At 33.6% G+C, this 25,041-nt stretch overlaps 1 protein-coding gene across 1 annotated transcript in view; it reads right to left on the minus strand.

Annotated features, from left to right (window-relative positions):
- LOC111045986 (chromodomain-helicase-DNA-binding protein 7-like) overlaps positions 1 to 25,041 on the minus strand; it is a 90,075-nt gene that overhangs the window by 20,656 nt on the left and 44,378 nt on the right. The window contains 8 exon segments of the mRNA XM_039423541.1: positions 4,338 to 5,664; positions 7,022 to 7,229; positions 7,685 to 7,827; positions 8,709 to 8,851; positions 10,989 to 11,129; positions 15,232 to 15,547; positions 22,249 to 22,434; positions 24,620 to 24,709. Coding sequence (XP_039279475.1) covers positions 4,338 to 5,664; positions 7,022 to 7,229; positions 7,685 to 7,827; positions 8,709 to 8,851; positions 10,989 to 11,129; positions 15,232 to 15,547; positions 22,249 to 22,434; positions 24,620 to 24,709 — 2,554 coding nt within the window.

Consider the following 25,041-nt stretch of genomic DNA (forward strand, 5'->3'; position numbering starts at 1 on the left):
CGGCACCTTACCACCCATCTTCCAATGGGCAAGCAGAAAGATATGTCCAGACCGTAAATAATTCATGAAGATGAAGAAGGAAAACTGGAAGTTAAAGTCTTCAGGTTTCTTATGCAGCTTAGACAGTCACCCAATGCAACTGGATCGAACGCCTACAGCTTAATGTACGGGAGAGATATTAGGACACGACTAGTACTAATGCGGCCACGGTCTTATACAAGAGCAGGAGCACACGAAGGAACTAGAAGAGCCAGGCGAGAGTTTAGGGTGGGAGACAAAGTACAGACACGAAATTATTCGAATCCACGACTGAAGTGGAGCTTTGGAGAAATAATTGCAAGAGAAAGTGAACTTTTATATAAAGTGAAAATGGATGATGGTTCAATATGGAGAAGACATATTGACCAACTCCTCAAATGTGCAATTTGAGTGTGGAGAAATGTCACATGGTTACACTTTATGGTTGCTATGGGCAACCAACTTAATGATTACCTTGTTTATAAGTTATTCAGTTTTAGCCCAGTCCATAAAGGTCTTTTCGATCCGAAAATTAAATAAAAGCTGAATCTCTCACCATCGATAGAGCCCTCCCAGAGGGTCATTCTCCCAAAAGTCCCAAGAAATCCCCTTGGAGCTTTCTCCCCTAGCCACCCTCAAAGTTGAAAAATGCAGGTAATCACGGAAAATTAATTATCTCAGTAACCATTGATCGGATAGAGTTCTATTATATGTCATTCGATTCGTTACATTATGGACTACAATATCAGATTTCTTCATTTTTTCAATGAAACGAACAGTTTTTTTGATAAAAAAATATAAATGTAAAAATTTAGGGGGGTTGAGATTTTATTTTTTGTTTTCTTCGATTAATTTCAAAGCAAGTGATTTAAAAAAGAAATGAGCCTTATCATTAATGTAGAAACTTCATTGCGAATCCATTGATGTATATTATTACGTATTTGCGATTTGATTTGACGCCGTGGAAGGGGAAACAGCCGACGTGGTACAGCGCGGCTGACTCTCTTCGCCATAGTAAACAGTAAACAGGAAATCAATTATCTCTGTAACCATTAATCGGGGAAAAATCTATCATATATCATTCGATTCGTTACATTATTGACTACAATATTAGTCGAATTCATTATCTCAATAAAACAAACAGTTTCTTTGATAAAATAATATATATGATAAAATTTAGGGGTTTTTCGTTTGATTTTTTTGTTTTCTCCGATTAACTTTGAAGCAGATGATTTAAAAGAGAAATGAGCCAAATAATTAATGTCGGCAAATTATTAGTTTCTCATTGCAAATCCATTAATGTGTATTGTTATGTATTTGTGATTCAATTTGACGCTGTGGAAGGGGAAACAGCCGACGCGGCATGGCATGGCTTACTCTCTTCATCATAGGCCTACTGCTTTCTACTTTGCATCTTTTTTTTACACTTTGGCGCTTGAAACAATCAATTTTGTCTATTGTTTTGACATGTTCTGAATCTAGATTTTCACTTTTCAATACTCTACAGAATATTATAATTTTCTTGATCTAACTACGCTGATGATAAAAATCAGGCTTTCGTTGTATGCTTACAGAATTTATTAATTTGAAGTGTGCCTTCTCAATACGAGTCAGACGTATCACAATTTGATAACTCTAGTTTTGAATATTGATGTTCTTCAATGAAGTTTGTAGATTATGACGTGTCCGACTTCTTCATCTTATCCTTACTTTGTGAAAAATGAAGATTCGAAATTTCTTTTCATAGCTTTTTTGTGTTTCTTATTGTTTCATTACTCTTTATAATTCAAACACTTGATAATGGAATGAATATCATCGGATCGGGTGAACAAAGAAAATAAAAGGGTAGGTATTTAATAAAACTAAAGTAAAGATTTCAGAAAATAAAAGTAAAAGGTATTTGAAACTATAGCAAAATTTCTATTAATACTGCAACTTTTTCCAATAGGTACGAATTTCAAGGCTCTCAAAATGACTTTTTCCCAATCACAAGCAGAGATTCCAATGATCATCATAATAGTAATTCAATGAAAATTGTTCGTATTTTTCATTGTTCAACGTAAGATAAGCTACATCCTTAAGGTAATCAACCTATTTAGGATTATTATGTTTATGAATGAAAGCGAGACTATGATAAGAGATCAGTCAAACTGAAATATAAACATGATATACAATGCATATCTCTGATCAACTCAAATTAAAAACGATAGTATCAAGCCGAAATGAATTAAGCAACTTAAATTCAAAGTGACTACCGGTATCCACTGTTCAATTTGCACTGTGATTTCCTTTTACTTCCAAATGGATTAAATTGCTTGACTCTCCAATGTAACAATTATTGTATAAAAACAAATGTAATGTGAACGTCATCCAAATAGCATTTAATTTTTATTTTTAGATCATGAAATTCATAACAAACTAATTCTTGAGAGAATAGTGATAAATTTCAAACAGTTCATGTAACATTGATACAAGCGATACAATGAAAAACAACATCGATTAATTTAATTCTGGGCTTATCAAATTCATATTACCGTACCTTCAAAGCTTTTAAAATGTAAAACTAACATTTTCAATTTTCTCTACTTGAGCAAAAAATCGATAGAAAATAAAGAAGAGCCCATCAAAACCACAAAATACTTGTACTAAAATTCACTTGAACTAACTCACTTCAACCCTACATTGCTTTACTTCCATTATTATAAAGTTCTTATTGAGTCCCTTGTATAATGACAAGATAAGTGGAGTTGAGGCATTGATATGTTAACAAATAATAGAATATGATGAATCATCTATCAATTCCTCCAATACGGTAGGCTAATTTGATCTTGGTTTATGATTCTTTACGAATTTTCCATCTCCAATGGACTAATACATTTAGTTTTCAAAAAATTGAATATTCAATTTTTTCCTACTTGTTCAACTTGTAATTACGAGGGTAGAATGTAAAGCACTTTCATGATTTTTCTACTTCTTATAAATGCTTACTCTTCCTTAATTTGTCTGTTTGCATGGCTTTCATCTTTAGAATATACTGGATTTTCATATTGGACTGTTTAGATATGTAGATTCAACTAGTAAGAACGGAAGATAAGCTACTTTCACAGAGAGAATCATAGAAAGTTTCAACTCAACAAGCCCAATTTTTTAAGTTTTATGCCTCAGCCGTCATATATATTTTGTCTCAACTGTTGGTTTAATTATTATCAACTTGGCTTGGAAATATTAACTGTGGAAAACAGCAAACACTGCACGCTATGATTTTTCAGGAAATTTCCACTGTTAACACTATTGTAATCTATAATTTATCTCTGTTTTTGACATTCATAACTTATGATGAATTGTAACATAGATTTATGATAATACACATATATAAATTTAATATATAATATTCATTACTTAGAACGTAACAATTTATAGAGCAAAGATTTAGATTTAGACACTTACTATTCACCAGGTATACAGTTAGGACAAATATTAATTTCAATTATCCATCAATCTGTAGTGAGATTCACGTTATAAAGTCAGTGGAAACGATAGGAACGCGTTCTCACTGCTTTTCAAGAACCACCACCTTCTATAGTAGAATGTAGAAAGCTGAATTCAAGTTATCTCAGTATTATCTGATAGAATATTTGATTCTTATTATTAATAATCAATTCAATCTCGAATATATATTATTCTATTTACCAATAAAGTTTATACATTTTCATCATTTAATAATGAATTTTTATATTCAAGATCAAATATTTTGTTAGTTCATATATTCCTTCGTAGCCTAAAAACGATTTTGGACCAAATTTTGTATCAAAATACGGGTAGGAACAGTTTTGGGCTGTGCCTGTTGTACCTATTCAATCCTATACAATCCTGATGAATTGTGAATCATCTTATCAATGAAAAGAATAGCACATGATGTTTTGACGGGGGAGTAACGCAAAAATACTCTGAAAAATAAATGAAGATTGTTCCAAATAGAAGGTGACATTCCCCTTCCTCATATAAAGCATAAAGCGTTTCAAAGTTTGGTGGCCATCAAACAATAACTTGTCATCAGAGCCGTGATTATCTAGGTGCGTACATACTTATGCGCCACGAACACGTTCTTTCCACTTTTTATCAGCTGATGATATGCTTATTATATCCGTATTTGTACAGAGGCAGTGAGATACAGATATGATAAGCATAGAGCATCAGCTGATGAAAAGTGAAAAGCGCGTGTTCGTGGCGTATAAGTCTGTACGCACCTCCACATGTAGAGATTGTTAAGATTGGTTGTGGAAGGATAGCTATAATAATGTAAGGTTGGTTGTAATTACCTTGGGCCACCTGATGGGGTTCTGATAGCTCTGCTGCAGGAGTTGGGCGACAGTGGGCTTGTCTTGCAGGACGATGGTGTCGATTTCGGGCAGCTTGTGCATCACCTCCAGTTCGGGGAACATGGCTTTGAATCGGTCGACCGCCTCCGCATTGCCACTCGCGCCGCTCTTCACCACCTCAGCGCTGCTCATGCCGTCACCACCTGATTCCACTCTCTCTTTCTCTTCCACGTCCACTTGCTCTTGTTCTTTTTTGGTCGAGTCATCCACTTTTTCAGCATCACTGTTGTCGGGACCATTGGTGGTTGGTGCTTCCTCAGCTGTGGCAACGTCTGCATCTGCATCTGCAACGGCATCCACACACTCGCTGGCTTTCTCTTCAACAGGAGCAGCATCGCTAGCCTCTTCTTCATCAGGTTTTTCCTTCTCTGACGAATCATCATCCGTTTTACTTGTGCCCCCCTCAACTTCCATTTCTTCACATTTGCCCTCTGAGTCATCTTTGCTTTCTTCAACATCCATCTTCTCATTTGATGGTATATTCTCAGTGGCTCCTTCACTTTCAACGGATTCTTCTTTGTCTTTTTCTTCATTTTCATTATGTTCACTGTCTTTTTCTTCTTCTATTTCAAGAGTCTTTTCGTCCTCTTCATTTTCAATGGGCTTTACTTCCTCTTCACTTTCCTCAGATATTTTGTCTTTTTCTTCGCTTTCTTTCACTTTCTCCTCTTCTGCTACAGTGTCTTCAACCTTTTCCTCTTTTTCAATTTCATCTTCTTTATCTTCGACAGATGGATCAGCATCCACAGCCTTCTCATTGCAGCTGGCTTCGTGGACGACCTTCTCATCAGATACCATCTTCTTGTCACCTGAGTTTTCTTCGGCTTCTTCACCAGATGGCTCTTGCTTGACACTGGTCTCCTCACTTGTATTTACTGGTTCAACAGCAGCAGCTTCGGATTTCAAGTTGTCTACAGTCTTCTCTGCATTTTCATCTTCTTTGTTATCAGTATCAGTCTTAGTCTCAATATTGTCGTCAACGGGCTGGCTTTCTTCCTCCTTCTCTGTCTTAATAGCAGGTACTTCAGCAGTTTCAGTCGTTGTTTCTTGTTTCGTGCTAGCTATTTTCTCTATTTTCAATGTTCCTTCACCTTTCTCTAATTTTACAAGAATTTCATTACTGCGATCAAACTTGAGAGTATCTTCAGACTTTTCTACTTTAATATTTTCATTCTTCACAGAAGAAAGAACATTCTTTTTCACAATCTCTCTGAAGGATAGATCTGGGTCATTCAGAATGAAGAAATCGGTTCTCCCCAATCCGTGTCTAGAAATAAAACAAAAAAATGTTCAGTCAACAACGAAAAAAAAGGGTTATTGACATTCGTTGATAGATAACATACACTTTCCAATGACTAAATTCTAAGAAATTTACAAAATAACATCGTTGTTACGAATTTAAACCATGAGTTTATTATATGAGGTGTCTGAAAAACATAACAAGGCGGACTTCATCCCATCAATGCTGATTGCTTCAATAAATAATAGATTATAGGTGAAAGAATAAATACCACTTTAAAGCTATAGTTTGATACACTGATTACTATTCAATATAATAGAGGTACCAATATGACTGTTAGATTATCAGTATCAAATTAGCGTATACAGGGTGGGTGAAAAGTACGAGAACGGCTTAATATCTCATACACAAAGGTTATTTGACGGTGGGTGTGATTGGGGATCCTACTCAAATTGAAAATACTACTTTACTATGGCTTTAAAAATCTGGTCCGCCATCTTGGATGCAACTTTATTTTTTTAAATAGGAAGGTGGTCATGCGATACATGATTTCGATACGAAATTTCAAGAAAAAAAGAATGGCGAAAACTACATATCGATATCTGAAACCGTTCAGAAGATAATCACATTATTAATCAATATCATGCATATCAGAAAATGAAATTCATAAGTGGTATTGATTAATAATGTGAATATCTTTTGAACGGTTTGAGATATCGATCAGCTGTTTTTACCATTCATTTTTCTTGAAATTTCGTATCGAAATCATGTATCGCATGACAACCTTCCCATTTAAAAAAATAAAGTTGCATTCAATATGGCGGATCCAAGATGGCGAACCAGATTTTTGAAGTCATAGTAAAGTAGTATTTTCATTTTGAGAGGGATCCCCAATCACACCCACCTTGGAATCACAATCTTTTGAGATACTAAGCCGTTCTCATATTTTTTTTCTCTCCTTTCTGCTTTGAATAGTATTGATTAATAATGTGAATATCTTCTGAACGGTATGAGATATCTATGTGCAGTTTTCACCATTCATTTTTTCTTTAAATTTCGTATCGAAATCATGCATCGCATGACCACCTTCCTAATTAAAAAAAAAGTTGCATTCAATATGGCGGATAGTGGCATAGTGAAGAAGTATTTTCAATTTGAGTAGGATCCCCAATAACACCCACCATCAAATTACCTTTGTGTATGAGATATTAAGCCGTTCTCGGACTATTCACCCACCCTGTATATTTAAAAAAGGACAATAAATTACTAATTTTTTATTATACGGAGAAATGACATTTCAAGTGATAATATTCTAGTAAAACACATTCAAGTTTTTCAGAAATACAATAAAAGTTGATAATTAATGATAAAAAGTTTGACTCACTTGGCAACTCCTATCAGTAGATCTTTGTCATGTTTACCAGGAATCCACCAATCAGGAACATCAGCTGAAAGTTGGCAAAGCTTCAACCTTTCGTCCAGCTGAGGATGAACAAGCGTTTCTTCTCGAATCTTGCAAAGGAGGTTTATCCTTTCCAAAATTCGTCTAGCTCTCTCTTCTGGTAATGGTTCAATATAGAGTTCAGGGCATTCTGTAAAATCCAAACAGCCATTCCATCAATAGTAAAAATCAACTAATTAGCTAAGTGCATTATCTATCAGGTGGTTAGATAGAATGCACATATTAATTGATGAGCTGCTTATCAATGATAAACATTGTTCTCAGTACTCACTCGAATCTAAATTCGAAAATATAAGTGGCTCTATTTAAATCTTCACAACAATGATACCATAGCAATTATTCACCTTTCAATTATTGTTTCACAATAGTGATTAGAAGCAATTATAAATAGTCCTTAGATGGAATGGATACTTATGGCAAAGAAAACTATTGTTGAACACTGTCTACAATTTCAATTTTTTAATGCATTGGAAGAACGTATATGAAAAAGCATCACAACCCCTTTAAAATCACTTTGAATTTTAAATTGAAGTAATAAATTTATTAGTAACAGTTAAATTCAACAGGAATTGTCATAAGTCTTACCTTCTTCTTCTGACAATTTCAATCCGCAAACTCGTTTGCACATTGCTAGGAAAGCGCGATAATATTCAGTCATAGTCTCATCGAATTTCTTATCAAGTCTAGATATTGCACGGAATTTGGTCCATTCAAAGCGACTCTTTTGCCTAGAAAAAGAAGAGAAACATAAAGATTAAAAAATCTCCAAAGCAACATCGTAAGATTCGGCAGATGTTTTTCACATTTGTGTATGCAAACTCAAATTGTTCAAGTTTTGAACAGTATCTAAAACTACTCTACTCCATCAACTCGATTTCACAATTTTATTGTTTATGTTAATTATTCCATTTCCAATCCTGAAAACCTGGTTACTTCAAACTTGAATATATCAATACTATGCTTAAAGATACTAGAGTTTCATAAATGAATTTCCCTTGAATTGTCATCGATAAAATAAGAACAATCTCAGGTCAATGCTGTCCTATCCCGCTTTCAAGTTCGCAAGTAACAAGTTTGAGAATAAGTCTCTCACAAAAACAATAAACAAGGCCATGCTAATGTTGAAGTGGAATCAAATTTTTATCAACAAACCATTTTAGAAAATAACACATACTTTCCATGAGATGATAACATATCAAATTGTAATATATTTTTCTGCAAATATATGATCTAATACATGGGCTTCCATCTAACTTTTCCATAAAGTGTGGCGGGAGGCGCTTCAAAAAAGGATGTTGAGATGGCCCTTGCCAACAAAGTATTTGAAATTTAATCAATGTTAAGAATTCGTTTGCCTAGGATCGACTCCCTTCGCCCTTAGCTCATATTGATGGTCCAAGTTCAAATTATACATTTTGCCTTAAATTGTCATAAATTCAAAATCAAGCATGCTCAGGTGGTGAATTTCGAGAGATCACTTGTCTGACTGTTCGTTGTTCTAATTCAACCTACACAAGCACACATTATTTATGACGATTAGCCGACTTGATAAAAGTTGACTGGATAAGAATAAGAATATGATATGTGTTAACTAAAAAGCACAAATTACCTATCAAATTCAACTCCATACGTTGAAACAGTGCGGAAGAAGTCCTGCTCCTCCCGTTTAGACCATTTTCGTTGATGAATCTCAAGTTTTTGTCTCTCCCTTTCCCGAAGGGCTTGTTCAATCTTCTCTTTCCTTTCTACCTTCTGCAAGAGAAACATTTGTTAGAGACAGAGAATCTACAAGAAGAAATTATAAGTAGGCTAATTAAAGCAGATTTATTCAAAACTCGTACCAATATGGAAGAACGAAGTCTATAATTGTTGTGAAACATTTGATGTCATTCAGATAGACAGGTTACTTGAAATAATATACATTATTAAAACCCAAGTAATACTATAAAAGAAATTGATAAATAATAATTATTTTTAAATAAACAAGATCCAGATACTGAAAAAATTGAATAATATTAGGAAGAGAGTCCACCACTTTATTTACTATGAATACAGTAGCATTTTTTACTGAAATCATGCAGTATAATTTTCTGAACAACCTTGTTAAGCATAAGAAAGCATGATATCATAAATCATAATAGTAATCAGAGCGTTACAATATTTAGACTGAACAGACTCTTTTTATAAAAAAGTAGAAAATAAAAAAATGAGATAGTTCAAGACTACATAGAGCAATCTCAAGATAATTGGTTAGAATATTGAAATGAAAGGTTATCTAGAAAGACCGAAATGAGTTTTAAAATAATAGAAAATATCAACTATAGAATAGAACAACATATTGAATTGAAAAGAAAATACTAATACTAACTTTTCACATAATATTATACTCAAAGTTTGAATTAGTTATTTGTATTGGTGATAGTACTTGCTTTTCTACACAAATATTCATTTTGATTATCTAAATAACGATCATAACATGTGAGACAATCCATGACAGGTATTCTCATATTTAACTGAAATGGTATTCTCATATCAAAGTAATTCTAAATATTATGAATTATTCTATTATTTTTTATATTTTTTATTTGAATTTCAATTGAGGAATTTGAGCTTGTTTAATTCATGGTGTGTGTACATGACTTGATGAATTCTCGTCAAAGTGGAATTGCAGCCAATTAATTAAGAAATAAGATTTCGTATGCAATATTTTGATTTCTCTTTCAACTGAACGAACAACTTCAATACTAATCATGGATATCTAACTTACTTTTAGTTACCTATTTTTTCAAAGATTGTCGTTAAATAATTCAAATTACTTGTAATTAATTAATTATTTTGTTATTTCAATAAAATAAAGCAGAAATAAATGAAGGAATTCAAATAATTTTTATCTTACTTGAGCCGCTGATGGAGAGAAGCCTCAGTTAATTTTTTCTTTAATAATTTACAAAAAATGTTACAAATTGTTCGCTGCACTAATCAATTTCTTATCAAATTGCAATGATTCCTGATTACTATGAAAGTCCAACCAATAATAATTGATTTCGATTTCAACATTGCAAACTTATTCAGTGTGTATTAAATTGAATGGCTACTCTATAACTCAGAGTATTGATTTTAATAGCGCTTTATCTTTTCTCTCAATAACAACAGGTTACTAAAGCCCTGATTTCCAATGAATCTGTCCTGTTGAGTAGAATATGAAATCGTAAGAAAATAATTGATTCTTATAAGTGCTCGGACATTACAGAATAGCACCTGTCTGCCAATGTGTAAACACTCCTATAAGAGCCAGTGGTATTTCTACGTTCTGTTCATGGTTCTGTTTACAGTCATGGATTCTGTTTATGCTCAGCACTACACAAATATTGTCTTGTTGTGATAGTAAAGGTGATGTGGTGTTATAAATTCAGTTTGCATAAAACAACTTTAAATATGCATAAACACTCAAATATAACACTTGAAAAACAAGTCTCGACTACTAAACAAAAACCAATCTCTAGTGAACTTGATCTTTCTGCAGTGACTAAATTTCTAGTTGTCTCCTAGTATCTAGAGATATTACAATAAATATTGATAATGGGCTTTCAACCGAAATTAGTAATCTCAAATAAGATTGAAAAAATAAGTGGTTGGGACAATTTCAAAACGATTCACTCAATAAAATGAGAATTCATTGGAAAGCTGGGCTTTCTGTCTAAAAGTAGGTTTATATTTCAGAGTTTTGATTCAACTTGGTCGAGGAATACTGTTAACAATTGAATTGATGGCATTGAAAGTAAGCAATCAATTAACTGAGGCTGATTCGTCTTCTTTTGTTGGTGGCGAGCGAGGAGATGACAGTAGAGAGAAGAGAGAGAGAGAGAAAGATAGAGCTATAAGTACGCACCCAGAGGAGCATGGCTAGTTGGTGCCAATCGGCGCCATAAAGAGAGTTGACATCGACGGGCGTCGACCCTGCCGCCTGGGCAGCCTGGCTGGCCTCAGCCGCCACTGCAGCCGCAGCCACAGCCGCCATTTGAGCCGACGACTGGACACAAACAACAACAATGCACACACAAGCACACAACTAAGCAACATCACAAACAATACACAAGCAACTGGTCAAAGCAAACAGACATTCATCATTAAAATCAAAAGGTTAGTGGAGGAATCCTCAAACACTGGGAATTCATATCTGAAAGGTCTACTATAAAACATTAGATTAGTTGATTGGTTAATTACTGTTGATTGTTACTGGCAGTTCTCATTGACGAGGATATAGACTGATCAGATCGATATTGAAATATTGGAGATTCAACTAAATAAGGATTACTTTGAGGAATGGATTTATTTATAGGTCGCATGGTGTTATATAGATTCTATTAATGAAAACGTAATTGTGAAGAGGTGGTCTGAAAAAGACTTGAACGTTTGGAAAGTTTGCCTCAAAACTACTTTTCTTGGAAATAAGCTACAGAGGAAACTGCCAGTTTAAATGTCAAATCAGCTTGGATAATCAATAAATAGGTTGTTCAGTGCAGTGGTTGTTGTATTGGGATACCCAATAAACGAATTACAATTACTGACACTTTATAATGAGTAATAATTTTTGTTGTTCCAAGGTTTAAGGAAGTCAAGTCATAGTCCAGGCAAAGAATGCTCAAATAAAGGTATAGAGGGAAAAGTTTGGAACACAATTTTCAACTCCACAGCTCTTTCAAGGATGATAAGAGGATTAACATATCAAAAGTCCTCACCCCTATCCCCTGTGCTAAAGGGGTAGGGGTGGTTTGAAAGTACCATTTTTCATTTATCGCATATATCTAAGAAACTATGCATCTTATGAACATTTGTGTTCTGTGCAAAATTGAAGCTTACAAAATTACCAAAAAGCTTTGTCCTTTACATTTTTTCCATATCTCTCATAGTTTCTGAGATATTTGCTCTTGAAGGTGAGACATTTTTTGAAAAAAAAAAAACGCTTCTTCCTCCATTTTTTTTCATCTTTTCGGCCTTATAATTTTCGAACGATTTATGAAAAAAATCCGTGCTAATTATGAGCTGATAGAGCATCAGATTATCTTCAATTTCATGTATATTTTCACTATTTTACGCATTTCCTTATGACTGTTGCAGCAGTTTTAGTGTTGAGAGTGAAATTTTCTGTTCAGCAACAATAGATCAGTTGACAATGAAATTTGGAGGGAATGTTTAGAACACAATTTTCGACTATCGAGATATTTATATTCTTAAGTGATGCATTTTCGAAAAACCAGTTTTTCTTCCATTTTTTCTGCTCTTTCAAGTCTTATAACTTTTCAACAATTGATGAAACAAGAATGTGCTAATTACACGATTGTAGAGCATTAAATTATCTCTCATTTCATGTATAATTTGACTATTTCACGCATCCCCATAGGACTGTTGCAGCAGTTTTAGTTCTAAGTGTCAAATCTCAAGATTTGCAAAAAGTGACTTTCTTCGAATATCACACTATTCTGTCATCATAGTACCTACCTATTGGAACGTCTGCGGAACTAAACACAGGGGGTGTTTCTAAACTTGCTACCAAACAAAGACACTCAAAACTAAAACTGCTGCAACAGTCGTATGGGAATGCGTGAAATAGTCGAATTATACATGAAATGAAAGATAATTTAATGAGCATGTAAGTAATAAGTGGAAAATGTAACTTTCAAACCACCCTCATCCCTTCAGCACATGATGTAGGGGTTGGGATTTTTGATATGCTTACCTCCAAACTAGTCTGAACAAAGCTGCATAGTCGAAAATTGTGTTCCAAACATTCCCTCCAAATTTAATTGTCAACTGAACAGAAAATTCCACTATCAACACTAAAACTGTTTAACAGTCGTAGGGAAATGCGTAAAATAGTGAAAATATACATGAAATTGAAGATAATTTGATGCTCTATAAGCTCATAATTAGCACGGATTTTTTCATCAATCGTTCAAAAATTATAAGGCCGAAAAGATGAAAAAATTGGAGGCAGAAGTGTTTTTCAAAAAATGTCTCACCTTCAAGAGCAGATATCTCAGAAACTATGAGAGATATGGAAAAAATATAAAGGACAAAGCTTTTTGGTAATTTTGTAAGCTTCAATTTTGCACAGAACACAAATGTTCATAAGATGCATAGTTTCTTAGATATATGCGATAAATGAAAAATGGTACTTTCAAACCACCCCTACCCCTTTAGCACAGGGTGTAGGGGTAAGGACTTTTGATATGTTAATCCTCTTATCATCCTTAAAAGAGCTGTAATCTTTCGTTGACTGGACTATCAGCTAGGTTATACTTTATTAGGAAGTCAAGATAGACTAGAATTGGTCAAAGTTGAGCAAATAATTAAAATGATGTACATGTAAAGATAAATTGAAGCTGAAAACCTGAATTTTGTGGTTAGAAAATTCTATTTGCGATGACCAGTTCAACCGAACATAAAATACATAGAAGATCTAAACAGGCACTAGTAAGGAAAATAAACTCGACATAAAATGCATGCTCATCTGTACGCATTGTCTACTGAAGAAGTAAAATTACAAATCTAAAACATTACTATAGAGTTTTCAACTGAATAATTGAGAAATTAACTATTGATATAAAAGATAGGCTAAATCAACTTTGTTTTCAACTAATAACTTAGTAACACTCTCTTCCATATAAAGATAGTATGGAACTTACACCATTCTAAGCTACTTAGAAATGATTGCTGATACATCAAGAAAACAAAACAATAATCTAGAAAGTTATTAAGAAAATGCAATAATCATTATCCAGAACACTACTAGAGATGACTTCAATAGATAGATAATGACTTCAAAAAAGTATATGTCCTGCAGTGGTTCAAACTCAAAGATAGAAATTAAAAAAAAAATTCAATCAATTTTTAAATTGAAGTTCAGGAAATATTGAAATACATAACATGGATGAGAAAAAATAGAAAGTTGAAGAGATAAAACAGACAGATTCAGATTCATCACAACGTAAAGAATATTATAATTTTACAAAAAAAGATTGCAGATAGATCTGATAACACTTATACAGGATCAAAAAGATTAAAACTATTAGGAAAAATAAACATTGAAGGAAAGTTGCATGTTTAATTACAAATACATTTTTAAAAGTTCAATAAACTGAAAATTACTCTTATACAAGGAAAAAGAATACATTAGGAAAACAACATAATATCACATTTATCGACGTGATCGCAGAAAATAATAGAAAATAATATGAGACAAGAATATGGTTAATAAAAACAATAATGTAAGAGAATAGAATAGAAGAATAAGAATAGAGATGAAAATACTCAAGGCTTTGCAAAGGCTAAAAATAAACTTTCTACTGGTGACGTTTTTCAAAGTTTTTCGATCTGTATACTATCAAGCTATCAAAATGAGAAACTTTTCCAGGAACAAAAACTTCCCAAAAATATAAATTTTGAAAGCAATGATTTAATTTACTGAAAATTACTAAAATAACTTTTAGTTGAGTTATTTTTTGTAAATTTGACCAACTTTTTATCAAAAATTGATTTTTTCAGAAAATGTTTGTTTTATTCAATCAACAATAATACCATGAAGAATTCATCCTCACAGTTTCATGAATTTATCTCTTACCAAATTTGAAATGATCTGACCCCAAACTTTAAACTCAGGCGCTCATATCTCAAAAATCAATTATGTGAAAAAAAATTTCCTGTGAAAACTATTCTATTTTGATAACTTGATAGTATACAGACTTTGAAAAATATCACCAGTAGAAATTTGTTTAGACTTTTGCACAGCCTTAATGAACAGCAACAATGAAAACGATACAAATTTTTGGAATAGATTGTATAGTTCATTAATTTGATAAAGCATCTACCCAGTTTTGATTCAGCCGAATACGGTAATAGAAACATGAACAGGGCCACAAAAAGCAAAACTGTACGGTTCCAGTAAATTATTTCAGCCAACATTTATGGGGAGTTGCATGCCATATTGATCAACATGAATGCAAAGCAGTATATAATAATAAGCACAGTTGGCATCTGAGTTATGGACAGGTGGTCACCTGATTGAAGGTAGAGCAAGAAGAGGAGAGAAGAGAGAGGAGAGCGCATAATTATTATGTACATTCAACACCTACCTTTGACTTCTGCAAGAGCTTTGTTTCCTCTTTCTTGGAATTGCGTTGGTAAGAGCTAATAACCTTTCTTAGACGCGTGTTGAGGTCGCCCATGGACGGCCACTGGGGCCTGTCGGGGTGGTCGTCGGCAGCAGTGGTGGGGGGGCCGGCATCGTCTTGGGGGGCGGGTGTAGCGGGCGCCGACTGTGGAGGGCCACCACCACCACCCATCTCCTCGGCAGCCGCCGCTGCTGCCGTCAACGCCGACAGCCCCACTGCACTTGTCTCCTCCTCATCGCCACTCAACTTCTGCGTCTCCTTCTCTTCTCTGTCACAACTGCAAAAACAACACAACACATCATCATCATCATACTAGGGCAATGAAACTTCAATTCTAACAATCAATAAGATAAATCAAATTGGGAAAACTGTACAACTGTATACATAAGAGCAGAGAAATTCCTTAAAAACACATGTTCAAAATGAAGTTTTTAAGATTCTACTGCACACCCAACTAACAAGCTGAAAAGTAAGCATATTGCTTACACTCATACCTCAAGAATGGATTGAACTATTTCCTTGAAAGTTCGTAGGACTCAACTATATGCTTTTACAGAGAGCATACGCTTTTCATAATTTCATTATTTCTTCAAGTTTTTCTTATTTTAGCTATTTAAACATGAATTTGCTATTTTGAAAAAGAAGCATCGAGAAACGAATTTGAAAATACAGTGACCTTTAGAATAACAACACAAATCTAAATCCGTTTGAATTTTGTTCAAATTCCTAATATTTTTGCAATAAACTGAGTCGTTAAATTGCAAATTTGAACCAAAAATGAACCGTTACATTGCCAACCTAGTTCGAGGGTTATTCTCCAGAGAGCTCTACTGTTGAAACGTAACCCCCACCACCTACTACTTACATACTAAGACTGCCCAGCAGTGTATCAATGAATGAATTGAATGAATGACCACAAGAAAGAGTGGGAATGGGAGGGGAATAGATGAGAAGTCTGTTACACTCTCTCTGTCTCTCAATTCCAGCTAGCTTTTGCCATATCCATGCCATGTGTGACTTATTAGTTCGTTGAAACGTGACAGTGACAGTTCATCCAGTCATTTGTGATAAGTTACTATGGGTTTTCATTTATAGAAACGTTTTGCCTTGTTTATTCTAGACAATCCTTGTTAGTGAATAATACTTTTTCTATTCTATTCCTATTGACTTCGAATTACGTGAAATGTTATAAAAATGTTGAAGTGCATGCGACCAAATTATTTATCATAAAAAATGGACGAAACGCCGAAGCCTCATCAAAGTCGCCGACGCTTTAGACACAAAAGTGGACGCAGATTGAAACTTAGCGCGAAACCGCTTAAACGAAGAGGAACAGCGTTAATTCAATACTGGGCTTCCAAAAGGTAAGCTAATATTTGATACACATCCATAATTTCCTTCATCAAGAACCATAACAATCAATATATCTCCATTTGTAATTTGAGTAATAAAGCTTCAATTCTCAATCGAATATACAATTATACATGTCAACGTTTTTAGAAATATTGAACAGTTTCACGATTCTATGCTATGAAAGCTCAGGGAACTTGGAAAACACCCATTCAAAAAATGTCAATTGTCAATTACGAATAGTGTAATCGGCAGACCTATCTTACACTAATTTTACTGCATTTTCCATAATATATTTTCACTATTTTTTGAATGGGAAATTCGTCATTGCCACCTATGAATAGTCCTATTGATCTTGTTTTTTTTTTGTAATTCCAGGGGCAGAGGCAGAAGTGAAAAAACAACAGTTGACCATGATTACGGACCGAATGCTCAACGCCCTGACATCAGTGAAAAAGAACTTGTCATTGAGAAAAATAGGTTTTTAGCCTCACTGGTGTTATCAGAAGAGAGCCGTCACCAGATGGAAAGGAGGACTGTCCTGCAGCATCACTCCGCTGAATGGCTTGAAGAGACACGGAAAAGGATTACTGCATCAAATTTTGGACGAATAAGCAAGAGAAGGCCAAATACCGGATGTGAAAATGTAGTTCGCGAACTATTGTATGGGGGCGGTAAAAATTGTTCAGCAATGGAGTATGGGAGGATGAACGAGGAGGCTGCTCTAAAAAAGTTAGTGAGATAGCTGGACAAAAAATTTTGAAATGTGGGCTATTCATTGATGCCGATTTTCCATTTCTGGCAGCATCGCCGGATGGATTATTAGAAGATGGGCATGGTATTGTGGAGGTCAAATGCCCTCAGACAATAAAGGACCTACTCCGAAGGGAAGCAGCAAAGTTGAAAATATTGAAATTTTGCAAAATTGAAGATACAAATATCGAATTGAACACAAACCATAACTACTACTATCAAATACAGGGACAACTCCACATTACGAAACGTCAGTACTGCTTATTTTGTATATGGTCGCCAAAGGGGACAGAAGTTGTTACTGTATACAAAGATGAGCAGTTCTGGAGTTCGAAGATTCTTGAACAAGTGAAAAAATTTTATATGGACTGTGTATTGCCGGAACTTGTTGATCCTCGACACACGCGTTCAATGCCAATTCGAAATCCAGATTGGATTATTGAGGCGCAAGAAGCACGTAAGAAGAAATAATGATGACACAAACATAACTGGAAAATAAAAACAAATATTGTCACATACCACTTATTATTATTAAAACTTACATGAAAGTATTATTAAAGTAATACTTTATTAAAGTAAACTTACATTAAAGTAATGTACCTAGGTTTCATAATGGCCTAGGCTTACATTACTTTAATGTAAGTTTTAATAATAAATAAGTGGTATGTGACAATATTTGTTTTTATTTTCCATTATGGAGAAATACCACATCTCCTCAAACACAATCAATTATACAAACATAACTATTCTTCCTTTTCTCCTTTTATAGTAGTAGTTATGGTTTGTGTTCAATTCTATATTTGTGTCTTCAATTTTGCAAAATTTCAATATTTTCATTTTTAACAAAGTAATTTTTCATTGTTCATTGCACCGGTAAGGGCATTTGTGCAGAGAGAAAAAGAGAAAGAAACGAGTGAGAGCGAGGAGGAGAATGAGAAGATTTAGAACGGAAAGAGTGAGGAGAAGTGGATGGAAAAGAGGGAGAAGAAGAATAAGGGGAAAAGAAGGAGGAGAAGGTGAAGGAGGAATGAGAAAAGGATTAAAAAGAAGGAGGAGAAGGTGAAGAAGGAGGAATAGGAGAAGAAAGAGGAGAAGGTGAAGAAGGAGAACAAGAAGAAGTAAGGCTTATTATTTCTCAAAATTCACGTAATATTGTTTGAAGACCATCAAAATATTTTATCGTCTTATCTGTCTCAACTTCCGCTGAAATATATATTTAAAATACATAGAAATATATTTTCAATTACTTCTTTTATATTATTTTTTTATTATTAATAATACTTTTTTAGATTAATTTTTCCATTTTAAAACAAGTAATGAGTTTGTACTTCTCGCACACATTTTGTGTTTGAGAACACTCACGGAGAAAAGTTTTCTTCTGATATTGATAAATTTGAAGTTGTAGGGTATAATAGTAGCTTCAGTTTCTAGTGTAATAGTAGTTCTAGTAACAGTATAGTGTATATTTATGTGATATTGAATTCCTGGGCTGACTACCTTTAGGATATAATTCAATTATCTTCTGACTTATTGTAGTTTATCAATGTAAATTAATAATTAATCCTATTCTATAAAACTAATTTACATTATCTAGCATGTTTACTTGAAGCTACATAATTTTTCCAACAAATCCGTCTAAATTGATTAAAAAATAGCTGGTGAATGCAGCACTTCTAGAGGCTTTAATGTTCCAAGAAAATGTTTAACTGTTATTTTTATTCTTTTTTCTATTTATTTTATTTATATATTTTCAATTTTATTTATTTATCCATTACTATAATCTTTTTGTTCTAATCTTTTCCATACTGTAATCATCTTGTTCAAAAGAACAATTTCATTCTTCCCAAACAGGTTCTGTAACCTATGGGTTATTTCCAATTATTTCATTTTATTTGTATATTTATTTATTATTGATTTATTGTTAATGCAAGTTTGATTTATTGTAAACTGTAGCCTATGTATATTGCTATAATGCTAAAAATTCGATTTAGATTTGACTTGAATTGTACAATTGATTGTAGATTACAAAACTAATAATTTTTTCAATGTATTATTTTACGGAAATAAATTTTATTTGAATTTGAATTTGTTTTTTTTTTCAATTCAGAACCTGACAAGAACTTACCTTATTTTTAAATTTACAAATGCCTGTTATGAAAGATTTTTCGTTACTCGCTCATTTACAAGGCCAAGAGTCATCAATATAAATAATTATTTTTGTATAACAGATTTATACATACTGTATAACAGTTATAGGCCTACTGATATAATAGAGAATCTAGCAATGATTTTGTTCAAATTGGTGTGAAATAGGTTGGAATGTTGCATTTCAAGATACGAGCAGCACTCATGAGAATAGCTTTGTCCCTTTTCTAGCATTCAATAACGTAGTAGCCAAATATACTTTGTCGTGTCTTGGTTGGAACGTGACTCATTGTTCCAGAACCAGAAATCATGAATGGAGACAGAGGTTTTTGTCATTTCTTTCTCCCTCCTTTTTGTTGCTCACTTGTAGCAATGGTCAATTGGTGGGGGAGACACTTCTAGACTTCCAATATGTCTTTACTCCTCCAAACGAACTCTCTCCAGCGCTGAATCTGTCATAGTTGGAAGTGGCAGAACTAAAATACGAAATTTCAGAGGTGTACAGTAGAATCTTAAGGTTGATCACATTGTTGAGTTGTTAAGAAAACGAGATGGAAACAGACAGCATATTACATTGAATAATAAGGAAAACATAAAAATTACAGACGAATAAAAAATAACTTGACAAATTAGTCATTATTTAACGCTTAGCAGCAGCTTTATTCTAGGTAGCCTACTAGGACTACAGTTAGCAATAACATACGAAACGCAAGAACAGTTTCAACATCTTTTCTATAGAAAATATGGTTTGAAATAATAGATCCAGATGATAAAACAGTTGCAAGTTATTTTATTCACCGTTTAATGCGTTTGGATTCGGGTGTAGATAAATCTCAATGGAAATAATCAATTTAGGGCAAAAGGGGTAGAACTGAAATGATTCAAGTCATTCCTCATCAGAATTAGAAAGTAGAGTTCACTACAGCAGTTTGGAATAGCATTCAAGGAGTAGCATAAGGGCCAAGCCACACGAAGCGTTTTTTCAGGCGTTTTCAGATGAATTGGAAGGACATGAAACTCTCAGATGGCTGATTGGGTTGGCGTTCTGAAATCAGCTGATAAACAGCCAGTCTGAGAGCTTCCTGCCCTGCCGACACGTCTGAAAAACGCCTCATGTAGCTTGGCCCTGAATCCGAGAGATTGAGGTCTTGACTGGAGTGATTCTAGTTATTAATTTATTTTTTCATAATATGAATCTATGTCAATGTTATGACACTGTTATTATTCAACTACTGAATTTATGAGTATATGATGTATATTATTGTTAAATTGCTCACTTTCATTGTTTAAAGTTTTTCATTCATAGTTGAGAATGATATTGTATATCAATGTATAAATTAATAAATTGTAAATGATTGAAGTATTCACTTGGAAGCACCATTCATTTACAATAGTTTTCAACACATTCACTTATTGAGTGAAATAAAATAAACACAATTACAATAAATATCCCTATTCAATAATCTTATAAGAACTGATTAGTTCTAGGAGCTTCATTACATAATTAACCTTCCGGTAGTCGCGCCCTACTCAATCACACGAGCAGTCGCGTGTTGTATTTTGTACAACATCCAATTTTTCAAGTGTTATGTTGTACTCTGTTTACTGTCAAACATATTAATTAATTGTATAATTATTACTTTTTCCATCTTTTGGATTATTTTACGCCTATGAACATTTGGATGATTACCATTTCATAGCCCAATAAGGTACATCAAACAAAGCCATCAATTCTGTCTTATTGGTTCGTTTACAGTCCCCGTATACAGTCTTTCCCTATCTTATGCACAGTGCGACTTATGCACTATCGCGACGAAATGACACCTAAAGATTGAACCATTGCTCGGTTGATACTGCAACTCAGTGGAGTGATGGGGAGAAAGTTTTGGAATGCATAGGGGACTCATTCACTGACACCACCCCATTCAATAGTTTTGTGCAGCAAAAAAAACTGACACTGTTGTACTTTTTACAACCGCCCGACTTCCGGAAGATTAATAAATGAAAATGAATAAATAAATACAGAACCAATGTGAAGATTTTTTGAATGCCTGGAATGAACTGATCCAAACCTTCCCTTCATCCTTCCATGAAATGCAAGCACCCTCAAGAGCACATTTAACAAAAATAACAAAATATTTTACGTGTTCTCTTTATATTGATTATGAATCATGTCAAATTTTACATATTCGTGTCAATTGGAAAACACAGTTATAAAATATATGTAAATCTAAAAACTGTGAAACGATAACTCGAGATATTCGAGCTATAGTATTTTGCTCACCAATGTAATATTACTTTAAAAACTCAAACCAGTCTTGTTTGAAGTCTGAAACCAATGAGCGAAGATAAAGAATTAAACAACGAAATCAGTTATACATTTAAATCGGATAATAATGTAATACGGGTGGCTAAACTAGATCCTGATAGTCCTAAATGATGAAAATTGAAAATAATAATCTCTCAACTTGAAAGTGCAGTTGACTAAATAGTGTTTTTTTTTAGAAAAATTCCAAATAATAGAAAATCATTCATCGTATTTCAAATCTTTGATAATTTTGAAGAGCAACGTCGATGCTGATCAAACTTGACATGCTGAATGATTTTGGTTATAATGGATTAGCCATCACAGTTATAAAACGTCAGCCCAATCAATGAACAGAAATTAAAATGAATGACCTAGAAATAAAGCATGCTAATGAAACAAAGCAAACGAAACAAAAAACTTACAGTTGGGTGTTATTGTCAGGCATTGGACCACAGCGTGCCAGGAAAGTCAATGCAGGATCACTTCTCATCTGAGGATAGCTTTCATAACCGTGTTTGAAGGTGCCGACAAGCAATGACCGATCGGCGTCTTTGTCCCACCAGGCTACTGGGGCTTGTTCGCAATTGGGCGGATTAATCGGCAAGGCACTGTGGGGCACAATCCGTTATCCGTGCTTATTCCAAGAAATCACCACGAGGAGGGGAGCAGGAGCAGGAGGAGGATCAAGGGGAAGGAATGCCACTGCCATGGCCGCCGCTGCCCACACCATCATTATGGCCGCGCTGTCCATTCAACTCATCGATTCATTGATAATGCCATAGTCGGCCAAAACCGGTAATGTCTTCAAAAATAAAGGGTACTAAAAATAAAAACTATCAAGAAGGAGTAAATAATAAATCAATAAAATTTGTTTCGAATTATTTCAACTACATATCAATCTGCGTCAAGCCAGTAAAAGTATTGGATTCGCGATTTCATTACAAAAATTCGTTGGATTAATTTTTATTATAATTGGATGTGTTAAGTTGTATTGAACCCAATGAGATAGGAATTAGTAAACCAGCTGAATTTCAACAAAAAAGTATAATCTGTCCAAAAGGTATATTTTTCAAATGTAAAATTTTCAAGACCATTTTCTATTTTCATGTATCTTGATTTGTTTCAATTGAATTGATTAATAGATCTTAACTATGCGTACACATTTAATTCAAAATTAACTGCAGGAAATTCAATAGCGAAGCGAAATGTATAGTGTTTTCCAGGTTGTGAACACGTTTAAATTTGCAACTGAAGATTTTTTATTATTTGTGAGATCTCCAATGACTTTAATCAATTTTTTCAAGAATTTATAATTTGATAAATGTACAATATTGAAGATGAAGAAAGTCGAACATTTCAAAATGATTTATGATGTGGCACTTGAAGCGGCTGGTAGTGAAAAAGGATGGAGGTGAATGAATAAGAAGCTAAAATAAAATTAAATGAAACTGAAGGATCAATTCAAAAGAGAAAATGAGTTGAGCAGTATGATGATTGTTTCTACTTATACCTAGTTCTGTTATAAAAGATTCTGAGCAGCTGATGATTTACAAACTACTCTTAGTGAAGGAGTGATTCAGTAGTGATAGCTTCCTCTTATTAATAATATTATATTTGAGTAAAGTTAGAACAATAAGCATTGATACTTGTATGATTGTTGTATAAATCACAATTTTTCCCGGAAAAGATTTTCAACATCTCTTAAATAGCTTTGTACTAAATGGAACCTTGACCATGGAAAATATACTGTTTAATAATAGATAGGAAATGCATATTGTTCTTCATTAAACTTGATATAAATTCAATCGTGAAAAGAAAGTACAATAATTTATAATACATCTTCTTTTCCATTCATGTATATCTGGGCACATTATTTTCACCACACAAAAATCAAAACATGTATTTTTAGATACGATCTGAGAATTATCTAAGAATTATCTGAGGAATCATCTAACTATATTGTGGCTCTATTTTGCAATGAAAACCAGTAAGCGATTCCGTGATCACATTTTCAAAGACTGCCACAATATAGTGACTTTTACCCACGTACAAGTCACACACTTATGTACGAATCACAGCAAAAAGTGGCTATTGATCAATAATAGTTTTCGGTATAGTTCATTTCATTTTTCAACAATTGAATTGCCTACAACAGTAACCCACAACAAGGAGAACTATTATAAACTCAATAGCAGAATAAGAGTTTGAAAAGTACTCTGTTCAAGGAAGAAGATATCGAAAAGAGACAGTTTACTGAAGAACATATCAAATTAATTAATAATATGAATAGAACAAAAGTTACACAAACAATATTTCATTTTTACAGAAAGTTTGTAATATAAAAAATATGGGCTATAAAGGTATTCATGTTTCAAAGCAAGAAATATTGCTTTTTGCGTTTTAGCGACCTAACTTCAAGAGACTAGGAAGGATTTAATTTGCACATGATCGAATTATTCATTAGATAAATAGCATTACTGAAATACAACACAAATATACATCCATTTCGGATTAATTAATACAAGAAATCAGGACAAGTACAGTGTTCGATTGAATTGATCCATCATAAAAATAAAATGAATTAATCAAATGGAAAACTCATTCTCTCTGTTTAATAAATGATAATTTGCTGAGCAAGAAGCAAACCATTGTTAATCAACATAAAAATTGCAAAGCCAAAAGATGCATAATCAGTAATATCTTATGAAAAGCTATATAAAACATGTTATCCCAGCCATGCATCAATCCTTTGTACAAAAACGTAAAAGACTTTAAAAGTACTTTGTTAATTACCTGACATGAGCACCTTCTTGTATGTGATGAACAAGATCTCCTATTATTTCATGTTTGATGTAGTACAGCATTCTGACACGAAGAAGAATCCTGAAATGAAAAGGCAACCGTTTTTATTCTATAAACACATAACTAAGAAAAGACAAATGTTAATATACCAAATCGATGGTTGCATTCAAATCGTTAGATTGCAGATTGTGGAGATGACAAATTTTAGAATAATTCATTTTCCACTTATGTAAGAAAACTTGAAAAATAACTCAAGTGCCTGGTGGGCGAAGCCGCTCCGCCGGAGAGGTACCGGGTTCGATTCCCGGTCTGGGAACAGTTTTTGGAAAGTTCCATTCTTCAAATTTCCTTCTGCCATTTAGTTCTTCGGTCAACTAAGTCCTTAGTTCTATTTATATAGCTTTCTTTGAATA

Source organism: Nilaparvata lugens, chromosome 3 (assembly GCF_014356525.2).
Source record: "Nilaparvata lugens isolate BPH chromosome 3, ASM1435652v1, whole genome shotgun sequence".
NCBI classification, from domain to species: Eukaryota; Metazoa; Arthropoda; class Insecta; order Hemiptera; family Delphacidae; genus Nilaparvata; species Nilaparvata lugens.